This window comes from Bombina bombina, chromosome 6, assembly GCF_027579735.1.
Source record: "Bombina bombina isolate aBomBom1 chromosome 6, aBomBom1.pri, whole genome shotgun sequence".
Taxonomy (NCBI): domain Eukaryota; kingdom Metazoa; phylum Chordata; class Amphibia; order Anura; family Bombinatoridae; genus Bombina; species Bombina bombina.
Genome location: NC_069504.1, coordinates 266,917,777 through 266,942,630, shown reverse-complemented (window position 1 = coordinate 266,942,630; position 24,854 = coordinate 266,917,777). Strand labels below are relative to the sequence as shown.

The window sequence follows — 24,854 nt, the reverse complement described above, 5'->3', positions numbered from 1 at the left end:
TTCTTTCATAGTGGCAAGATTCCATGAGCTAGTGACATATGAGATATACATTCCTACCAGGAGGGGGCAAAGTTTCCCAACCCTCAAAATGCCTATAAATACATCTCCCACCACACTCATTCCTCAGTTTAACAAATAGCCAAGTAGTGAGGTGCAAAAAGGAGTAAAAAAAAAGCGTACAAAAAGAGGAACTGGAAAAAATATTGTGCTTTTATACAAAAAATTATAACCACCACAAAAAAGGGTGGGTCTGATGGACTCTTGCCACTATGAAAGAAATGAATTTATCAGGTAAGGGATAAAATAACAAAAGCTATTTCCGCTGAGAAATTAAATCCAATCAATAATTAAGTTTTTCTTATAAAAAGACTTAAATCATAAGCAGTAAAATCAAACAGACAGCTGCCTGAAGATCTTTTCTACCAAAGACTGCTTCAAATAAGCAAATACATCAAAATGGTAAAATTTAGTAAATGTATGGAAAGAAAGCCAAGTTTCTGCCTTGCAAATCTGATCAACCGAAGCTTCAATCTTAAAAGCCCAAGAAGAAACGACTGATCTAGTAGAATGAGCTGTAATTCTCTGAGGCTGAGACTGCCCCGCCTCCAAATAAGCTTTGTGAATCAAAAAGCTTTAACTAAAATGCCAAAGAAATGGCAAAGGCTTTCTGACCTTTCTTGGAACCAGAAAAAAAAAACAACAAATAGACTAGAAGTCTTTCTGAAATCCAAAGAATGTAAAGATCTTTCCAGAGAATTCTTAGGATTAAGACACAAAGAAGGAACAACAATTTCCCTACTCATGTTGATAGAATTCACAACTTTAGGAAGAAATTTGAATTAAGTCCGCAAAACAGCTTTATCTTGATGAAAAAACAGATAAGGAGGCTCACAAGAGAGAGCTGATAACTCAAACTTTTCTAGCAGAAGAGATAGCCAAAAAAAACAACACTTTCCAAGAAAGTAGTTTAATATCCAAATAATGCATAGGCTCAAAAGGAGGAACCTGCAAAATCCTTAAAACCAAATTAAGACTACAAGGAGGAAAAATTAAATTAATAACAGGTTTGATACGAACCAAAGCTTGAACAAAACAGTGAATATCAGGAAGTTTAGCAATCTTTCTATGAAATAAAACAGAAAGAGCATAGATTTGTCCCTTCAAAGTACTTGCAGACAAAACCTTATCTAAACCATCCTGAAGAAATTATAAAATTCTAGGAATTCTAAAAGAATGCCAAGAGAATTTTTGAAAAGAACACCATGAAATATAGGTTTTCTTAACCCGATAATAAATCTTTCTTGAAACAGATTTACGAGCCTATAACAGTGTTAATCAGTGTTAATCACTGAGTCAGAGACACCTCTATGACTAAGCACTAAGCGTTCAAATTCCATACCTTCAAATTTAACAATTTGAGATCCTAATGGAAAAATGGCTCTTGAGACAGAAAGTCTGGTCTTAGAGGAAGTAGTCAAGGCTGGCAACTGCACACCCGGACAAGATCCACATACCAAAACCTGTGAGGCCATGCTGGTGCTACCAGAAACACATAAGACTGTTCCATTATGATCTCGGAGATTACCCTCGAAAGAAGAACCAAAGGTGGAAAAATGTAAGCAGAAAAAAACAAGAAACTGCTAACGTATCCACCATCTCTGTCTGAGGATCCCTGAACCTGGAAAGGTATCTGGGAAATTTCTTGTTTAGATGAGAGACCATCAGAACTATTTCTAGAAGGCCCCACATCTGTACAATATGAAAAAAACAAATCTGGATGGAGAGACCACTCCCCTGGATGTAAAGTCTGGCGACTGAGATAATCCGCCTCCCAATTGTCTACACCTGGGATATGAATCGCAGAAATTAGACAGGAGTTGAATTCCGCCCAAAAAAGTATTCAAGATACTTCTTTTCATCGCTAAAGGAATGCGAGTCCCTCCCTGATGATTGACATATACCCCAGTTGTGCTATTGTCTGTCTGAAAACTAATTAAACATTCTCTCCTAAATTGAGGCCAAGCCTGAAGAGTTCTGAAAATTGCACATAGTTCTAAAATATGATTGGTAGCCTTGCCTTTTGAGGTTTCCAAACTCTTTGTGCTGTCAGCGAAACTCAGACAGCTCCCTGACCTGTAAGAATACAGTCCAGGAAGGACGAACAATGAAGGCCCCCTGAATAATACGATGGTCTAACCACCAAGTAAGAGAGAGTTGAGTGTTGGGATTTAAGTTTATCAACTGTGATACCTGAGAATAATCCCTGCACCATAGATTCAACATGCAAAGCTGCAAAGGTCTCATGAGAAAAGGAGCAAAGAGGATCGCGTCCAATGCTGCAGTCATGAAACCTAAAAACTTCCCAGCCACAGAAGAGAATAATAGAGACTGAAGGTTTAGACAGGCTAAAAAAATGGCATTTGTCTCTTGACTGTTAAAGACAGAGTCATGAACACTGAATTTATCTGGAAACCTAAAAAGGTGACCCTTGCCTGAGGAATCCCGAAACTCTTAGGTAAATTGATCCTCCAACCATGTCTTTAAAGAAACAACACTAGTTGAATCGTGTGCGATTCTGCTAAATGAAAGAATTGAGCTAGTACCAAGATATCGTCCAAATAAGGAAAACACTGCAATACCCTGCTCTCTGTGATTACAGATAGAAGGGCACCGAGAACCTTCAAAAAGATCCTTGGAGCCGTCGCTAGACCAAATGGAAAGGCGACAAATTTGTAAAGCTTGCCTAGAAAAGAGAATCTCAGAAACCGAAAGTGGTCTGAATGAATTGGAATGTGAGGATAAGCGTCCCGTACAACTATTGTGAACATGTAATGACCTTGCTGAACAAAAGGCATAATAGTCCTTATAGTCACCATCTTGAAGGTTGGGACACTCACTAAACGATTTAAAGTTTTCAGATCCAAGAATGGTCTGAATGAATCTTTCTTCTTTGGGACAAAGAATAAATTTGAATAGAAACCCAAACCATGTTCCTGCTAAGGAACTGGTACAAACAACCCTGAAAAAAATTCCAGTTCTAAAACATATTTCAGAAAAAAACAGAACCTTCACAGAGTGTATTGAAACCTGAGAAAGAAAGTAAGAATCTTCCCATAGAAGGTCTCATACTAAAAATCTTTTCAAACCCTAAGAATAATATTCTATAGACTTTGGACTAAATCCATCCAAAAATAACTTAATTTGCCCCCCACCAGAAGAACTGGTTTGAGAACCGCACCTTTATGCAGTCTTAATAACTAGTATTTGTATAGCGCTTTTCTCCTAGTAGGACTAAAAAAATACGCTTTTTCAGTGCTTGCACTCTGACTTAACTAAATTGGCAGCTGAAATAGTAATAGTTATTATTACTCAAATAAATGGTACATATTTTATTGACCTCAAAAAGGCCGAAGGGATGCATTGACCCTGCCGGATATGAACCTGTGACCCTTGGATCTTAGAACAAGCTTTTGTAGTCAGGGTATTTACCAACTGATCTACATCACCGGCCAAAAACTAGGGCATAATTATTTTTTTTACCTCCAGATATAGTGGAGATAATAGAAATCAAAACAAATTGTTATCCTAACAAGATAGAGATTATAAAATATATTTAGACCATGTCAAAATTCAAGATTAAAACTATGAAGCTTATCTAAATAGAAAAGCTAAAAACATAGATTTGAAATTAATCTTAAATGACAACAAATATAGTATCATAAATAAAATTAATACATTTTGAAGTAAAGGAACAATGTTATATACTTCAGAAACTGAAAACTGCTTATACTAACTGTCCAACAATAAAGTTGAGAGAGCAGCAATGTCATGGCAGAAATACCAATGGCACTACTCATAATTAAATAAACGTTCCCATATATGTGATTGCTGAATAGTAATTATCTCACAGGGGATGGTGCTTGTGCTGATCAATAATTCGAAGGAAATCAGTAAAGAACTGAAAAAAAAAGAGTACAAATATAGCACTCACAACAATAATAGGTAAATAACTGATATTGAAGCAAGGATGAAAGAAAATAAAACTTAACTTTTACCAATTTAGCTAAAAACAGGGGTACAAGGGCGTCAGTGGTGTCCCTGCTCCCTCGCCCTTATTTTAGATAGCTATACCAACGGTATTACTAGGTATATGACTTTATTCTGTCCTGCATGCACTTTCCACTGTGTACTGGAACACTACTTGATTTTAATGGCTCTCTAATATGAGCCCCGACTCCTTCTATATCTATGCTCTATTTTCGGTATTTAACAGGTATAGGTCTCTGGTATTCCCAGAGAGAAAACTACTAACTCACACTTAGAGGCATCTTTTATTAGACACTGGATAGCCAAAATAATATTTGTGAGTTTTTGACTTTCTACAGCTAGCAGTATTATCGGTAATTAAAAGGTATAGCTCACCAGACAATTCTGATTCTGTATATTATTGCCCCATTACTGGTAATAGGTATAGGTCTCTTGTATTTCCAGACAGAAAATAACTTAGAGGCATACTTAGAGGCATTATTCGTTATACATCGGATAGCAAATATAATCTGCTTTCTGGTATAAAGCTTAGATTCTTTATACATGGTATTATCATCGGTAACTAAAAGGTATAGGCATTAGATACAGGCCTTTTGATATAGGTCTCTGGTAATAAAAGGCATAGGTCTCTGGTCACTAGTCACTGACATCTACAGAGTAAAACAATGACTCATACTTAGAGGCATCATTATTGTTTCATACACTGGACAGCAGATACAATATGTCTGTTTTCCTACAAAGAGTTTTGACTTTTTAAACAAGCAATATTATCAGTAATTACAAGGTATATGTTTCTGGTATTACCAGAGGTCTTTGACTATTTATATCATTGCCTTATTACCGGCAATTAATAGATATAGGTTTCTGGTATTTTTAAAGTGCATCAATTTGCTTTCACTTAGAGGCACTTTATAGCCTATGTTGCAAAGCTAATATAACTTTTTGCTTGATAAGAGTTATGACTTTCCACACCTAGTATGGTTATCTGAGACATACATATTGTATATTGCCTATACCCATATATGAGACCTTGTCAGAGGTTCAGTCACGATACCAGGGCACATCTAGTAGCGATTATTTTATCCAGACCACCCCACCTAGTGAGCTCAGACAGTATATTTCTATTGAGGTTTTTAACAGGTGGAATCTCTTAGGGTCACCTATTATTTGGGTATTATTTAGGCTCTGAGGTTTCCATCTTGTTCCAACTAGTTTTTTTCATATTATCCCGTTGAAGTAAGCATATGCAAATTTTAAACAAGTTACTCTTGTACCACTGTTTTTAGTTAAATTAGTAAAAGTTAAGTTTTATTTTCTTTCATCCTTGCTCCAATATCAATTATGTACTTATTAACGTTGTGAGTGCTATAGTTGTACTCTTTTTTTCAGTTCTTCACTGATTTCCTTCAAAGTCAGCAATGTCAGTCATAGATATAGCTGAACTAAGAATATAAACAGTATGTAAATATGCTCTTTTAAGGTAAGATTGAAACTTAAAAAGATCCTAAAAATAAGTACTAACTTCCAAAGAAATAGTAGTACTTTCCCAAAAAGGAATCGGGTGTAAACCATTCTAGAATAGGAAAAAACCTCAGGAGCAATATAAATAAATCTTTAAATGAATATAACATATTTAATAGGAGGACTAGACTCATAATACCGAGAATTATCAAAACTTCTTTAATAAAGAACAAAAAAATTTCAATTATAAAAATAAAAAAGATTTGTCAAATATAGCCTCTGATGTAGGATCCTTTGAGGCAAAGAAACCCTCATCAGTAGAATAAACTTAAGTATGCTGTCAGTCAAAACAAAATTGATTAAATCTTATAACAATTTTGGAAAGACCTTATAAGTTTATTTGAAGACACAAAAACAGTCATAGCCTTCTTATGATTGCAGTAATAACATGTGAAATCTGCAGAATTAATCAGGTACATTAAACTGAAAAATAAAAAACAGTAAATGTATTTGTACATATAGAAACATTATCAGCATGAAATAAAATAAATAAATGCCACATAATTGAACTGAAGAGAATAAAATCAGCTTGACAATAAAAAACACACTTGTTGAAGAAATGTGTTCAGGGCATCTTAGTTTCTACAGTAACATCAGAGTCAGGATCAGTCAGATATCTTGCAAAATGTAAAAGGAAAAAATTAACATTTAAACAAAATATCCAATTTCCTCATATAGCAGTTTCAGGAATGGGAAAAAATGCTTATGCTAAAAAAATAGGCAATATAAAATAAAGAGAGCAAGAAGCATAAAAGGAAGTGGGGTAAAATAACACCAGGAAATGGCGCAACTGGTGTCATAACAAGCGCGACTTCGGACCAAAACAACTAGCATCAACAAAGACACAGGAAATGACGAAACTTGTGTCACTATAGGCGCAACTTCACGCCAAAAAAAATGTTTGCGCCCAGAATGAGGCAATAAATAACAGCATTTTGCATCCACGCGAGCCTTGATTTGCCCGCAAAAGGGAAAAAAAAGTCAAATTGGAAAAAAGACAAACCCAAGGTAAGAAAAAAAGTTTCAACTTCCTAAAACATGATACTCATACTGAAACTGCTAGACTGCAAAAGGGAAATATACATAGACCTGATTAATGACAAATATAAGTAAACACATATATTTAAAAATATCAGCAGAGGTAATGGTATAGAGTATATCGTCGATATGAAAAGGGCGGTAGAGAATGAATCCCTACGACCGATAACAGAGAGCCTTTGAAAAGATTTCCCATGAGTGAAACCATGAATTAAACAGGTGATACTCTCTTCACATCCCTCTGACAAACACTGTACTCTGAGAGGAATTGGGCTTCAAAATGCTTAGAAGCGCCTATCATAAAAGAAATCAAGCACAAACTTACTTCACCACCTCCACAGGAGCCAAAGTTTGTAAAACTGAGGAATGAGTGTGGTGGGAGGTGTATATATAGGCATTTTGAGGTTTGGGAAACTTTTCCCCCTCCTGGTAGGAATGTATATGCCATACGTCACTAGCTCATGGACTCTTGCCACTTACATGAAAGAAATTTAGATGACTCTAGGTCAGGAGAACCATGTTTAACCTTTCTCTTGCATTTGTTAGAGCAAGGTTAGGCACCCAGGGCCGCAGACACCGCCGATTGTAACTGCACGGTAAAGTCCACTGGAAAAAAGCCCCCTCCAGATTGAGGATAAGTTGAGCCGCGGGGAACTGCATGAGGAGCGGGTAATGTAGAAAGGGTAGTAATTTCTTGGGATCCAGATTTATGAGAAGTAGATGGCTCAGAAGGGCTAATAGGGCTATGAGTATTAGCAGGCTTGTCTCCCTTCTTAGACTTTAGAACGGTGTTAATGCAAATGGAACAAAATTGAGCAGGCAGGCAAACCACAGCCTCCTCACAATATAAACAGGAATTATTAATCAGTACAGAAGGAGTGGAACCTTCTAATGTAGTATCAGAGTCCTCCATAGCTTTGTATACCCACAGAAGGACAATCAAAAAGAAATGCTTTAATTTAGACAGAAAAACGGCACCTTAATACTCCCAATGGCTGGGGCACTCACCACCTCCTAGACCCAGACAGCTAACAGTGAAAACGCTCTCAGGAGTGATGTCTGCAGCAGGATCTTATAGAAGTATTTTTAGCAGCAGAGGGATTCGATAACCAAACCTCTCGTTTGCAAGACCGTGAAGTTAGCCACTAGGCCACAGCTGCCTGACTTCCCAAACTGCTCAAATAATCTCCCTGAAGGAGATATTAACCATTGATCCTATCGAGGTATAAAGGAGCCACACTGTGACCCTGTATAGCGTTTTAAATTGTATATATAAAAAATGATCTTACCCTCCAGGATCCATGCTGTGGAACAGGCACAGCCTCTCAAGTGTAGCAGTCTTGCAGCAGCGCTTCTGACATGGACTTGAGTGTGTAGCCGCAAGCAGTGAAACTCGTCTACACTGATTGCTCAAAAGCTGTTAGCGACAGTCTGGATGGGTTCGCAGAAAAAAACTTTCCCTGCATCTCCAGACTCTAACTTTCATTAATACTCTCACTTAGAGGTTGACATTATAACTTAAAACTCCAGTCCTTTCTCGAAGGGAACATACCAATAACAGGACTATAGAAATCTTCTGACACTTCTCTGCCACCTCCTATAGTGACGAAAGGCAAATGCCTCCTCCTGGTGGCCAGGTGTTGAATTCCCAACAGTAAGGAATGAAGTTGTGGACTCTCCCTGCCTTATGGAAGGAAATGCTATTTAGCATCAAGTACGTCACAGAATTTCTTACATGAAAAAAAAGGTGACCAAATCAATTATATGTATGAGACACCCCACCACAAACATACAATACATATAATTATATTTTCAGAACTGCATAAATAATTTACAGTTAAAAAAAATATAAATACAAATAAAACATTAATTGAGCAAACATTAAATTAATGTATATGATTTGATTACACCCCTCCATTTTAAGTAGCAGAAATATAAATATATATATATATATATATATATATATATATACATACACACACACACATACAGTATATATATATATATATATATATATATATATATATATATTTTTTTTTTTTTTTTTATGATATTTGTTTTGGGGTCAAAGCTGCAGAATACCCATTTTCCACACACACCACAACTCCTTTTGTAACTGATAATATTGGCATTTAAAGAAAACAAAAATAACTATTATTGACATACCTTTTTGAACATCCTTGTTGAATCCTCACTGATCTGCATGAAGCGCATGATCACATTATTAAGGTAAATGTCACTTAGCGTTGCATGATCTTTACTCTCTCTTCGTACTTGGTTTAAAAGTAAGTACCAGCAATTTACTGGAGACAGCAGATTCTGGTCTTTTCTACAAAGCAAAATACAAACAGACATTAACCCAAATTGATAACTTTTCATGTTTACACTAAATTTAACAGATTAATTTTGCTTAAATGGTTTCAAATATGACCTTACATATTCCTTACCTAGTCTTTTTCATTACACAGTAATTATTTTAATTTAATAAGGGCAATTGAAACAATGTTCATAATATTTCTACTTGCCATTAATCACCTTATTCTTATTTGTAGTAGGCATAATAAGATACTAGTGGGCTAGTGGAGTTTAAAGCTTAAAGTGATGGTAAATCACTTTTTTGCAAATGCTAGGATTTACCTGTGCAACAAATAAAGGTAACTTTCAGTCATGAAGTATAAAATACTTCAAGCTGAAAGTTCCTAGTTCCTTTATTTGTCTGAAGTGTTCACTGTGCTGAGCTCCTCAGGCTGCCCGCAGCAGAATGCTATTTTTCAGTGAGGTGACGTTTCCACCTCTTAGCCAATGACCATGCCGGCCATCTGGCATTATGCTGGATAGCTAGCACGCTATTGGCTAAAATCAACTCAGTGACAAAAAAGCGTTCTGCCGTGGACTGCCTGAGGCACTCAGCGTGTTGAACGCTGCAGACAAATAATAAATAATAATATTATGTCATTGGCTCACCTAGGCCCTGATACTCAAAACATTATCAGACCCATGATAAACTGTCTTTCTGGCCTCGCCAGTCTCGCAGCCTGTGGTTCTGACAATATATGCTAAAAAAGTAGGCTGACCCTCTTTGTGCTGACAAGTGACAACGCTTCTCCCATAGGAAACAATAGGGCTAGTGGTTTCAGCAAAACTCAGCTGACATTGCCATCTGTGATAACACACAGGGGGGCTGCATTTGAAGTGTTCCTACACAATATAGACTGCATTTGCTGAAACAAAAACAAGTTTCTGTGTAGGAACACTTCCAATAATGCACATGTAAGCTTAGTTTTACTGAACAGTCACTAGATTTCACACACTGGGAATTCTCTTAACTGAAAAGCTGGTGAGACAGATATACCTGAAAAGGTGTACCTAACATGGAGAGCAGTGCTTTGAATATTAGAAACTCGCATCAATGTTTCCCCATTAAAATGTCTCCCATTGAATGCCCAGAAAATTCCAACAGAATGCCTATATACACGTCATGTCTGCGATCTACCTTGCTAATAAAGACAACCCCCCCTTCCTATAAAACATATAGGTGCTGTGGGAATACATTTAGACACAATGTACATTTATATGTATCTTATTGTATAATCTGATACTATGTGTTTTAATTATTTGTAATTATTTAAAACTTTTTTTCGTGTTTTAATTTTTGTTTTAGCAATAATTTATTTTTGTAATATTAATATGTTATAGAAAAGACAGTAGCAGCAACTTTATAGTTTTACATAACTGCATTATGTTTAACATTGCAAAGGTAAAGAAATGCAGTTAAGCAAAACTAACTTCTATAACATATTAATATCATGAAAAAAAAATATGATGATTAAACAAAAATCTAACATTCAAAAAAAAATTTAAATCACTACACTAATAAAAATAAAAAGCAATACACAAGCAAATGTATATAATTAAAAACTTTGTATATACATATAAAGTGCCTCTAAACTATTTACACCTTACGTGCCCTCAATCCCCCTGCAAGTTAACCCCCTCTATACTATTAACCCCTTATGTGCCCTCAATCAACTAAATAAAAAAAAGTTACAACTATTAAACAAAGCTAAAAAAAAGCTAAAATACATAGTTACACAACTAAAAAAAAAATAGTTATAACTACAACAACAAAGCAGAAGACAAGCTAACACAACAACAATAAACTACAACAACAACAACAAAGCTGATGGCAAGCTAACACAACAACAACAAACTATTACAGCAACAACAACAACAAAGCTGAAGACAAGCTAACACAACAACAATAAACTACTACAACAACAACAAAGCTGAAGACAAGCTAAAACAACAATAAACTACTACAACAACAACAAAGCCTAAAGCAAGCTAACAAAACTACCAAATTTTAAGAAATCAGCCAATAGAAGAGCCAGGGCACCCTTATAAAGGGCTAGATTACGAGTGATGCACTAACTGTCGCTCAAGAGCGGAAAGGCTATTTGAATGCGTCAGAAGTAGCCTGCGTATTGCAGGTTGAAAGTAATAGCATGCGCTTGAGCAACTTTAGAGCTTTGGTTAACTGTTACGCTTGACAGATGTATAGTAAAACGCCTCTCGGCAATACTGCCTTCAAACACAGATGTCAGCTATTTTTAATAATTTGCCGGCTTTCTCGTTCTGGCAACGGATCCCTTTTTAATATATTTCCACATTAACAAAAGATACCAAGATAATGTAGCAAAATAGGGTAATAGAAGTAAATTGGATGCTCTATCTTGACCCTTTACGTTATAAAACTGAAGATATCCAACAAACCAACACCTTAGTAGATTACCTATATATTATAAACAACATAGAGCTCTGACCACATAAAGCTTGTGAAGATCTGACCACTTAGAAGGGAAATTAAAATAATTTATATCATGAATAGAAAAGAGCACAGAGTTAAAATACTTTTGAAAAAGACTAAGGGTAGAATGCTATTGCTTGGTGGTTAGCAGGGCAAGCTTCCAACAGGAAGGTTAAGAAAAAAGTTAAGCTATGGCTGGGTAATCATAGTGCATTTCTGTTCATTCATAGAAAGGGAGGATTGGACAAATGACTGGAACCTAAAGTTCAAGATTGCAAAATTATGCATTTAGAAAAAAAACAAAAAGGTAAATTACCGATTCAATTACACTTTTCTGGCAGTTACAAAAGACCAATTATTATTTCAGCTGATTTGAAATTTTGTAAACAATGCAGTATTGCAGGAAGTAAGGCCAGTAGAATCCTTGTTTGTATAGGAAGAGGTATTTTAGCAGGAATACTAAAAGAACATAAAACAGTTCATTGTTAGAATAAAAAAAAGTACTAAGCAGTGAGTTATACTTAATAGAAATCATTTCAATATGCATTATTCAGCATTTTCAAAGGATTTCCCTTTTTATTTGATTTTTTTCAAATTTAAAGGGACAGTATATTATAAAATTGTTTTTCCCTTAATGTGTTTCCAATTACTTTTTTTACCAGCTGCAGAATACAAAATGTATGAGATTTGCTTTTTTAAAGGGACAGTCTAGGCCAAAATAAACTTTCATGATTCAGATAGGGCATGTAATTTTAAACGAGTTTCCAATTTACTTTTATCACCAATTTTGCTTTGTTCTCTTGATATTCTTAGTTGAAAGCTTAACCTAGGAGGTTCATATGCTAATTTCTTAGACCTTGAAGCCCACCTCTTCCAGATTGCATTTGAACAGTTTTTCACCACTAGAGGGTGTTAGTTCATGTATTTCATATAGATAACACTGTGCTTGTGCACGTGAAGTTATCTGGGAGCAGGCACTGATTGGCTAAACTGCAAGTCTGTCAAAAGATCTGAAATAAAGGGACAGTTTGCAGGGGCTTAGATACAAGATAATCACAGAAGTAAGAAGTATATTAATATAACTGTGTTGGTTATGCAAAACTGAAGAATGGGTAATAAAGGGATTATCTATCTTTTAAAACAATAAAAATTCTGGTGTAGACTGTCCCTTTAAGGCTTATTTGTGTATATGAATTAGCTGATTTTGTGTTTTGAAGCCACAACCTAATAAAATGGGTTGAGCTTGTAGGTATAATCAGATCTCATTACTTTATCACATGCTCAAATACCTGCTTCGTTATTTTATATCTGTCCATAAACCAATCACTAATACTTGGAGAGAACAATGGAAAATTAACATTATATTACCTTATCTCTTCTATAACTCACTGGGAGTGTAATTTCTTCTACTGGCTGTGTTAACACAGCTTGGCCTTGAGGCCAAAAACTTTCAGGATGGGTGTGGATACCACCGGCTAAATAAACTATGTCAAATGCCAATATAAGGGTAATGGAAATACTTGTAAACAATTTAATACACTCCAGCAGGTAAAGTGGATCATTTTGAAGAAATTAAAGGGGAGACATTTTTTGAGTAAACTGTCCCTTTAATTTGTGAAGGGTCCATTACTTACTGTCACTGTCCAACAAGGCTGGGTTTCTAAAGAATGCAAAGGAATAGCTTTTCCTTTGAAGTTTTGCTAGGAGAAGTCTGCTATAACTGCCATCAATTTATTGGCCATGCTCAGTAGAGGACTTTTTTTTTTTGCACATGTGACAGTAGAAAGGCACATGAAACCCAATTTTGTTCCATAACAATTCAGAAAGAGATACAATTTTAAACAAATTTGCAATTTACTTCTGTTATCTAATTTGCTTCGTTCTTTTGTTATCCTTTGCTAAAAATCATACCTGTATAGGCTCAGAAACTGCTGATTGGTGGCTGCACATATATACCTGTTTTCATTGGTTTACAAATGTGTTCAGCTAGCTCTCAGCCGTGCATTGCTGCTCCTTTAATAAAGGATACCAAAAAAAATGAAGCAAAATTGGAAAGTTGTTTAAAAACAAATATGTTCAATTAAAGTAAACATAAAAAGAAACAGATTGTTTAAAAAACAGCAAACAAATTGTCAGTGTAGCTAATACCCTCAGAGAGATAAGAGAACTGACATGGTTGCATTCTGCCTGTTCTGAGCATTGGCAAATCGGACTCTGTTTATCTAGTCTTTTCACTTAATAGTAAATCAGCTCATGTTACTCTATAAGTTTTATGACATTCCTGTAGAGATCACATCCTCATTGTAGGGATGTGACAGAAAGTAATGGACACTGCACAAATGAAGTTTAAAAACATAAATAAATGGCAAAATCCATCTAAAATTATGAATACAACATATTGCAATGATTTCTATTAAGTATATGCCATTGCTTCATTTATTACATCCACTGTTTACTGTACAGTCATCTGCAAATACACTGCTGTGGCTAATATAAAGTAATATAGTGTTAGAAAACTGAATAGAACAAAAAACACCTTGCCATTCGCTTTCATTGCAAAACATGCCACACATCTGCCACCAGAACCAAACAACAGTAGGTTTGCAGTACATAGTACATCCACTATAACGACACTACACAGAAAGAATCAGCCAGGACAAGTGCCATACATGCTTATCCTTTTATTTGTGGTAACAGTTGGAATAATTACACATTCTGACTGGACCATCTGGATATGCATAGGTAGCCAACAAACTAGAGAACCCCAGATACTATCCTGCCTCATCTCTTACAGGATCATAACATATGAGGAAACTGGCAGGGGGTACCCTCTGATTGTAGGGCACAATCCATAATTCCACAGGTGAAACCCAAAGGATATTCCACTCAAGTGTACAAAGGTTGCATTGTTGGGACCCCATAAAAAGTTACATGCAGGGGGCCCAATAACTTTCTGTGTGGCTAGGTCCTTCTAGTCCTGTGCAAATCAGATGGAGTAGAACTCTGGTTTAGTTTATGTTACACAAGAAGCAAGGGGAGGCGTCCCCCCTCTGAAGTTTTCTGGGAGGTTTTGCTACCTATTGTAGAGGTCAGAGGACATATACAGAATCATGATTATGCTATGCATACCAACACATTATCAAAACCAAACAATATCTTGGTCCTAACTTTTGAATAAGATTAGTTAAGATCTGCATGAATGTGTACTAGTTGTGTGGAAATATTTTTTAATATAATTTTATTTACAGACAGCAAAATCACTTCTTGCAAGTGTGAAGTTAGTCTCTGAATGTACCATATGTCAAACAGCTCCTAACAGAAATGAAACGTGCTTTGGCATTTTTCAAAGCAGTTCTCTTAGAGCATACCTAAAAATATAATATTTCTACCAAAAGAATTATGAAGCGTTGTTGTCTAGCCTCAAAATATTCCTAAAAAATGCACAAATAAATTAAAAACACATTTTGTGCCAGTTTGGTAGCAACATAAATTCTGATTTAATAATGATAAAATATGGTTTGGATTACAGTATCTACACATTGGCATCACTGTACTAAACAAAGTACAATTCTCAAACCATAAAACTGATTCTCACATAAAGACTATGGCCTAGATTATGAGTGGAGTGCAAAATTGTGCTCCACTCAGTATTACCAGCGCACATAAATGTGTGCTAGTAATACAAGTTAGGCGCAATGTGAAATTGCCTGGAAGCCTTTCGCTCACAAGAGTGTGCTTCCATAGGCTCCAATGGGAGCCTTGTTCTCAGCGCAGAGGGCAATTCGCGCAGCGTTGAACAGTTATACATTTAAAAAACACAGTTCCCATTCCCCTTAATGTAAAGGCACTTGCAGTGCCGTTTATTTTCAAACACCCCACATCCCCTCACTTTAATCCTTTATATAAAAAAAATTTAAATGCTCATCTTTTAATTTTAGTTTAAAGAACTGTCCACTTTATTTGATGGCAACTAGGGTCTGACCTGATAATTGGGCTGTTAAAAGTGAAACCGCAAGTTTGCGGGAGCAGTAACCAGCCACTTGTAATGGCTGGTTATTTAACATGTGCAAATTTGCCATTTTACAGGTGCACATTAAAATAGCGCTCCACTTGTAATCTATCCAAATGTTATAGCACACTTGACAATATTAATATCGACTCACAAGCTATGAAAATTCTGGTGCCGAAAAAAATAATATTTTACCAATGACCATGTGAAGCCCTCTGCACACTCAATAGTGTTTCACTGTGTCCCTAAGGCAGCCTTGGGAGTGCACGTCTTGGCTTTTCCAAGTAAGTGTATATCTATAGGGGACTATCCCCGGATACACCAGGGGTGGCTTTTTTGCTGATCCAGCACTTTTTGTACCATATCGTCATGATGTACTTATAGAACTCTTCTAGTGAACTGTATTTAACTGTGTAGTAATGGACACCGAACAAAGTTAAAAATAAGAAAAGGGGTAAAATCCTTTTAAAATGCTGAATAATACATATTGAAATTATTTCTATTAAGTATAAACCACAGTTTAAAGCTTTATAATTACAACAATGAAACAGACTGATTAGCATACCTTTAAGGTTTATTTTTTTAATGAAAGAGCATTTTAAAATCATTATTGGTATACGTGAAAGGTATTTATTCTGATTTTGAAACTAACTGGAAGTGTGCAACTAGTCCAAGGCACAGAAACTCGGTGACTGATACATAAAACTATTGAAGCTGTTGGTCAGCATCACTCTCCATAAATAGAAAACATTCAGCACAGTAACATGATTTTCTGAAACCAACAAAAAACATAATTTATGCTTACCTGATAAATTCCTTTCTTCTGTAGTGTGATCAGTCCACGGGTCATCATTACTTCTGGGATATTACTCCTCCCCAACAGGAAGTGCAAGAGGATTCACCCAGCAGAGCTGCATATAGCTCCTCCCCTCTACGTCACTCCCAGTCATTCGACCAAGGACCAACGAGAAAGGAAAAGCCAAGGGTGAAGTGGTGACTGGAGTATAAATTAAAAAATATTTACCTGCCTTAAAAACAGGGCGGGCCGTGGACTGATCACACTACAGAAGAAAGGAATTTATCAGGTAAGCATAAATTATGTTTTCTTCTGTTAAGTGTGATCAGTCCACGGGTCATCATTACTTCTGGGATACCAATACCAAAGCAAAAGTACACGGATGACGGGAGGGATAGGCAGGCTCTTTATACAGAAGGAACCACTGCCTGAAGAACCTTTCTCCCAAAAATAGCCTCCGATGAAGCAAAAGTGTCAAATTTGTAAAATTTGGAAAAAGTATGAAGCGAAGACCAAGTTGCAGCCTTGCAAATCTGTTCAACAGAGGCCTCATTCTTGAAGGCCCAAGTGGAAGCCACAGCTCTAGTAGAATGAGCTGTAATTCTTTCAGGAGGCTGCTGTCCAGCAGTCTCATAAGCTAAACGAATTATGCTACGAAGCCAAAAAGAAAGAGAGGTAGCGGAAGCTTTTTGACCTCTCCTCTGCCCAGAGTAAATGACAAACAGAGAAGACGTTTGTCGAAATTCCTTAGTTGCCTGTAAGTAAAATTTTAGAGCACGGACTACATCCAGGTTGTGCAGTAGACGTTCCTTCTTTGAAGAAGGATTTGGGCATAAAGAAGGAACAACAATCTCTTGATTGATATTCCTGTTAGTAACTACCTTAGGTAAGAACCCAGGTTTAGTACGCAGGACTACCTTATCCGAATGAAAAATCAAATAAGGAGAATCACAATGTAAGGCTGATAATTCAGAGACTCTTCGAGCCGAGGAAATAGCCATTAAAAATAGAACTTTCCAAGATAACTTTATATCAATGGAATGAAGGGGTTCAAACGGAACGCCCTGTAAAACATTAAGAACAAGGTTTAAACTCCATGGTGGAGCAACAGTTTTAAACACAGGCTTAATTCTGTCCAAAGCCTGACAAAAAGCCTGGACGTCAGGAACTTCAGACAGACGTTTGTGTAACAGAATGGACAGAGCTGAGATCTGTCCCTTTAATGAACTAGCAGATAAACCCTTTTCTAAACCTTCTTGTAGAAAAGACAATATCCTAGGAATCCTAACCTTACTCCAAGAGTAACCTTTGGATTCACACCAATATAGGTATTTACGCCATATCTTATGGTAAATCTTTCTGGTAACAGGTTTCCTAGCCTGTATTAAGGTATCAATAACTGACTCAGAAAATCCACGTCTTGATAAAATCAAGCGTTCAATTTCCAAGCAGTCAGCTTCAGAGAAGTTAGATTTTGATGTTTGAAGGGACCCTGTATCAGAAGGTCCTGTTTCAGAGGTAGAGACCAAGGTGGACAGGATGACATGTCCACCAGGTCTGCATACCAAGTCCTGCGTGGCCACGCAGGTGCTATTAGAATCACTGATGCTCTCTCTTGTTTGATTCTGGCAATCAATCGAGGAAGCAACGGGAAGGGTGGAAACACGTAAGCCATCCTGAAGTCCCAAGGTGCTGTCAGAGCATCTATCAGGACTGCTCCTGGATCCCTGGATCTGGACCCGTAACGAGGAAGCTTTGCGTTCTGTCGAGACGCCATGAGATCTATCTCTGGTTTGCCCCAACGTCGAAGTATTTGGGCAAAGACCTCCGGATGAAGTTCCCACTCCCCCGGATGAAAAGTCTGACGACTTAAGAAATCCGCCTCCCAGTTCTCCACTCCCGGGATGTGGATTGCTGACAGGTGGCAAGAGTGAGACTCTGCCCAGCAAATTATCTTTGATACTTCCATCATAGCTAGGGAGCTTCTTGTCCCTCCCTGATGGTTGATGTAAGCTACAGTCGTGATGTTGTCCGACTGAAACCTGATGAACCCCCGAGTTGTCAACTGGGGCCAAGCCAGGAGGGCATTGAGAACTGCTCTCAATTCCAGAATGTTTATTGGCAGGAGACTCTCCTCCTGACTCCATTGTCCCTGAGCCTTCAGAGAATTCCAGACGGCACCCCAACCTAGAAGGCTGGCGTCTGTTGTTACAATTGTCCAGTCTGGTCTGCTGAATGGCATCCCCCTGGACAGATGTGGCCGAGAAAGCCACCATAGAAGAGAATTTCTGGTCTCTTGATCCAGATTCAGAGAAGGGGATAAGTCTGAGTAATCCCCATTCCACTGACTTAGCATGCACAGTTGCAGTGGTCTGAGGTGTAAGCGTGCAAAGGGTACTATGTCCATTGCCGCTACCATTAAGCCGATTACCTCCATGCATTGAGCCACTGACGGGTGTTGAATGGAATGAAGGGTGCGGCAAGCACTTTGAAGTCTTGTTAGCCTGTCCTCTGTCAGGTAAATCTTCATTTCTACAGAATCTATAAGAGTCCCCAGGAAGGGAACTCTTGTGAGTGGAACGAGTGAACTTTTCTTTTCGTTCACCTTCCATCCATGTGACCTTAGAAATGCCAGCACTAACTCTGTATGAGACTTGGCAGTTTGAAAGCTTGAAGCTTGTATCAGAATGTCGTCTAGGTATGGAGCTACCGAGATTCCCCGCGGTCTTAGTACCGCCAGAAGAGCACCCAGAACCTTTGTGAAGATTCTTGGAGCTGTAGCCAATCCGAATGGAAGAGCCACAAACTGGTAATGCCTGTCTAGGAAGGCAAACCTTAGGTACCGATAATGATATTTGTGAATCGGTATGTGAAGGTAAGCATCTTTTAAATCTACAGTGGTCATGTATTGACCCTCTTGGATCATAGGTAAAATTGTCCGAATAGTCTCCATCTTGAACGATGGAACTCTTAGGAATTTGTTTAGGATCTTTAAGTCCAGGATTGGTCTGAAAGTTCCCTCTTTTTTGGGAACCACAAACAGATTTGAGTAAAACCCCTGTCCCTGTTCCGATCGTGGAACTGGATGGATTACTCCCATTAACAAGAGCTCTTGTACGCAGCGTAGAAACGCCTCTTTCTTTGTCTGGATTGTTGACAATCTTGACAGATGAAATCTCTCTCTTGGAGGAGAGTATTTGAAGTCCAGAAGGTATCCCTGAGATATTATCTCTAGCGCCCAGGGATCCTGAACATCTCTTGCCCAAGCCTGGGCGAAGAGAGAAAGTCTGCCCCCCACTAGATCCGATCCCGGATCGGGGGCCCTCAATTCATGCTGTTTTAGGGGCAGCAGCAGGTTTCCTAGTCTGCTTGCCCTTGTTCCAGGACTGGTTAGGTTTCCAGCCTTGTCTGTAGCGAGCAACAGCTCCTTCCTGTTTTGGTGCAGAGGAAGTTGATGCTGCTCCTGCTTTGAAATTACGAAAGGAACGAAAATTAGACTGTCTAGTCTTGGCTTTGGCTTTGTCCTGAGGCAGGGCATGGCCTTTACCTCCTGTAATGTCAGCGATAATCTCTTTCAACCCGGGCCCGAATAAGGTCTGCCCTTTGAAAGGTATATTAAGCAATTTAGACTTAGAAGTAACATCAGCTGACCAGGATTTTAGCCACAGCGCCCTGCGTGCCTGAATGGCGAATCCTGAATTCTTCGCCGTAAGTTTAGTAAGATGTACTACGGCCTCCGAAATGAATGAATTAGATAGTTTAAGGACTCTAAGCCTGTCCGTAATGTCGTCCAGAGTAGCTGAACCAATGTTCTCTTCCAGAGACTCAATCCAGAATGCCGCTGCAGCCGTGATCGGCGCAATGCATGCAAGGGGTTGCAATATAAAACCTTGTTGAACAAACATTTTCTTAAGGTAACCCTCTAACTTTTTATCCATTGGATCTGAAAAAGCACAGCTATCCTCCACCGGGATAGTGGTACGCTTAGCTAAGGTAGAAACTGCTCCCTCCACCTTAGGGACCGTTTGCCATAAGTCCCTTGTGGTGGCGTCTATTGGAAACATTTTTCTAAATATCGGAGGGGGTGAGAACGGCACACCGGGTCTATCCCACTCCTTAGTAACAATTTCAGTAAGTCTCTTAGGTATAGGAAAAACCTCAGTACTCGTCGGTACCGCAAAATATTTATCCAACCTACACATTTTCTCTGGTATTGCAACTGTGTTACAATCATTCAGAGCCGCTAACACCTCCCCTAGTAATACACGGAGGTTTTCCAGTTTAAATTTAAAATTTGAAATATCTGAATCCAGTCTGTTTGGATCAGAACCGTCACCCACAGAATGAAGTTCTCCGTCCTCATGTTCTGCCACCTGTGACGCAGTGTCTGACATGGCCCTAATATTATCAGCGCACTCTGTTCTCACCCCAGAGTGATCACGCTTACCTCTTAGTTCTGGTAATTTAGCCAAAACCTCAGTCATAACAGTAGCCATATCCTGTAATGTGATTTGTAATGGCCGCCCAGATGTACTCGGCGCTACAATATCACGCACCTCCCTCTGAGCGGGAGATGTAGGTACTGACACGTGAGGCGAGTTAGTCGGCATAACTCTCCCCTCGTTGTTTGGTGAAATTTGTTCAATTTGTACAGATTGACATTTATTTAAAGTAGCATCAATACAGTTAGTACATAAATTTCTATTGGGCTCCACTTTGGCATTGCAACAAATGACACAGGTATCATCCTCTGAATCAGACATGTTTAACACACTAGCAAATAAACTTGCAACTTGGAAATACAATTCAATTAGAATAATATTAAAACGTACTGTGCCTTTAAGAAGCACAGAAGATCTATGACAGTTGAAAATTAATAAATTGAAACAGTTATAGCCTCAATCCTTGTAAACAACACAACTTTAGCAAAGGTTTAATCCCATTAGCAAAGATAACAAATTCTGAAAGCAGGAAACAAATTACAGAATAAACGTTTTTTATCTCAGACAAAGTATAATTCTCACAGCTCTGCTGAGAGAAATTACCTCCCTCAAAATAAGTTTTGAAGACCCCTGAGCTCTGTAGAGATGAACCGGATCATGCAGGGAATACAATGAGTTGCTGACTGAAATATTTGATGCATAGAAAAAGCGCCAAAAAACGGCCCCTCCCCCTCACACACAGCAGTGAGGGAGAACAGAAACTGTCAGAAAAACAGATTAAGCAACTGCCAAGTGGAAAAATAGTGCCCAAACATTTATTCACACAGTACCTCAGCAAATGAAAACGATTTTACATTCCAGCAAAAACGTTAAACATAATCTCTAGTTATTAAACAGCTTTATGTATTTCTTACAGTGTAATTCTAGTGAAGTACCATTCCCTAGAATACTGAAGTGTAAAGTATACATACATGACATTATATCGGTATGGCAGGATTTTCTCATCAATTCCATTGTCAGAAAATAAAAACTGCTACATACCTCTATGCAGATTCATCTGCCCGCTGTCCCCTGATCTGAAGTTTACCTCACTCCTCAGATGGCCGAGAACAGCAATATGATCTTAACTACTCCGGCTAAAATCATAGCAAAACTCTGGTAGATTCTTCTTCAAACTCTGCCAGAGAGGTAATAACACACTCCGGTGCTATTTTAAAATAACAAACTTTTGATTGAAGATATAAAACTAAGTATAATCACCATAGTCCTCTCACACATCCTATCTAGTCGTTGGGTGCAAGAGAATGACTGGGAGTGACGTAGAGGGGAGGAGCTATATGCAGCTCTGCTGGGTGAATCCTCTTGCACTTCCTGTTGGGGAGGAGTAATATCCCAGAAGTAATGATGACCCGTGGACTGATCACACTTAACAGAAGAAACTGTCCATATTCTTCCCAGGACCTTTGTAATGGGCACACCACCTGGCTGATTTTACTGACCACTTGGCAATTTTTTTAGCCAATATTAAGATAAAATCCACTAATATTCAATATTATCAATGTTTGTTTCACAAATTATCATTACATAAATGTATCTTAAATTATGCAATGTATTTGTTCTTTGGATAGCTTACGTAACATTTATAAATAACAGTAAATGTTATGATACTGCAAAGTATTACACTACCCCCACCGGGATACTTCATAATGCCACCTGGTTGTCAAAACACTGAAAAACATTAAAATAAATAAAAAATGTCCTCGATAAGATCAACAAAGAAAACAAATGACTTTAGTTTTGCTTTAAAGAGGCCATGAAAACTGGTGTTAGCTAAACATCTCAGTAATCCTAGCTTGGCATTTTAACTCAGCTGTTGCTCCTCCAACGGATGTGTTTACAAATGCAAGTCATACTTTGGTCAACAGCTGGTCAGTGACAATCTGTTGACAAGTGCTCAAACCCAGTTCTACAAATAATTCCAGAACAAATCTCATTATACTTTGTCCCATGTGGGTGCTCTCAGGAGCACGTCTGAGTTTTGTTTCTGAAAACAACTAGATGTCAGAATAACTGAAGTGCATTAGGTAACATGATGAAACATTTCATATGAAACCAGAACAACAAAATAGCTTGCACATTAGGTAAAATACTAAGAAAATATTTTGTATGAAAGTTCTGAGCAAACCTGATCAATTCAGTCAGCTCAGTAAGGGGTTAACAAACAGATATGCAACAGAGTATTATTAGACCCAAACAACTTCAGTAACATTTAACTTATAAACTTCATATTTATTTTCTAGGATACAGTTGTTTCACTACTTAAAGGGACATGAAACCCACATTGTTTTCTTTCATGATTTAGACAGAGCATGCAATTTTAAATAACTTTCCAGTTTACTTCTATTACCTATTTTGTTTTGTTCTCTTGGTACCCTTTGTTGAAAATGATACCTAGATGGCCTAAGGAGCTACTGATTGATGGTTGCACATATATGCCTCATTTTTTGGCTTACCCTGTGTTCAGGCAGCTCCCAGCAGTGTACTGCTGCTTCTTCAACAAAGGTTACCAAGAGAATTAAGTCAATTAGATATTAAAAAATTGGAAAGTTGATTTCTCATTCTGAAAAAAAAAAATTAAATCACATTTGTAAGGAATAGGTCTTTTTAGAGCAGAGGTATTTTTTCTGGAAGGTGCAATTTTCATGATTCAATGATAAAGATCGATATGCACTTTTTTGCAAGCATTTTTACACTTGTATTAGCAACATTGCTTCTAGTAACAGTTATTATTGATAGTTTTTACTACAGACATCTCTACACTTTATTTTATGCATGTGTATTGTAAACATGCTCTAAATCAAACTGAGTATAAGGGACGGTGTACTGTAAAATGTATCCCTTTAATCCATTCCCAATGATCATTGTTACCTGCTGGAATTAAATTTATTTTGTCATCTGAATTGCCTGCTTTTCCATGTGAAACCTTCAACTATACTGAAAAATGTCAACACTGCAGTAACAGCTACAGAAAACAAGAGTCATCAGAAGTAATTAGCCTCCCAATGTGGGGTGGAGGGGGGTAGAAAGAGACCAGCCCTTTTTAAACTCTTATATGCTGCTTCACTGAGTAATCGGTCCTTAAAGGGACAGTAAACACCCTGTAACAACAAGACATTTGTCTTGTGTTTCTATAGAATAACATATCAGTCTTAAAAGGGACAGTCTTCTCCAAATTTGTTATTGTTTAAAAAGATAGATAATCCCTTTACTACCCATTCCCCAGTCTTGCACAGCCAACAAGGTTATATTAATATACAAAAAAAACAGCTCGACATCCAAAGGAGGAAAAACTGGGACTCAGGACTCAAAAACTTGATGCAAAGGTTTATTCAGCAATGTTGCTCATGACAAGGTGAGTAACCTAGAATACACCTGACGCTTTCACGCATGCACACATGCGCTTCATTATAGGTCACCTGACGGAACGTGCCGGTGGATGTTGACTACATTGACTGACTTTACCTACTGCCTGGTTCAGTGGATGGAACACCTTGTAAATGTGGATTGGCTTCCAGTGTTTGAGCGGTGAAAAGCTAAGTATTGATCCTATTTTTCCAATACTATATTGGTGACTCTGGACTGACTTGTTTTGTTTGGAGCCTAAGTGGACCCGGACTTTTTAAGTGACTGTGGAACTGTCCTTCAATATTAATGAGATTACACTAGCTTTTGAAGCATATACAGTCACTTGTCTTGGAACTACTATACTTATTTGCAGCATACTAGAATCTAAGGGTTAATTAACCTTGCTTAGCTTTGCTATACTACTCCTGTTATTGGTTATTATTGTAACAACTACCAATCTTTTTCTTGAGCATTGTGTATATTAATATACGTTTTACCTCTGTGATTACCTTGTATCTAAGCCTCTGTAGACTGCCCTCTGATCACATGGCTATTTATGTATCATCTATTGACTTGCATTTTAGCCAATTAGTGTTGTGCCATGCACAACTCCATAGGAGAGAGCACAATGTTATCTATATGGCACACATGAATTAGCAGTCTCTTGTTGTGAAAAGCTAATATAAAAGCATGTGATAAGAGACTGTCTGTAGTGGCTTAGAAATAGGCAGAAATGTAGAGGTTTAAATGTTATAAAGTTTATTAATATAACAATGCCGGTTGTGCAAA

At 37.6% G+C, this 24,854-nt stretch overlaps 1 protein-coding gene across 6 annotated transcripts in view; it reads right to left on the bottom strand.

The window, feature by feature from the left end:
- Window positions 1–24,854, bottom strand: part of SRGAP1 (SLIT-ROBO Rho GTPase activating protein 1) — a 437,132-nt gene that overhangs the window by 295,578 nt on the left and 116,700 nt on the right. For all 6 annotated transcript variants that reach the window (XM_053716831.1, XM_053716835.1, XM_053716834.1 and 3 more), the window contains one exon: window positions 8,773–8,935. In XM_053716831.1, the coding sequence (XP_053572806.1) occupies window positions 8,773–8,935 (163 nt within the window). The remainder of the gene's footprint in view (window positions 1–8,772; window positions 8,936–24,854) is intronic.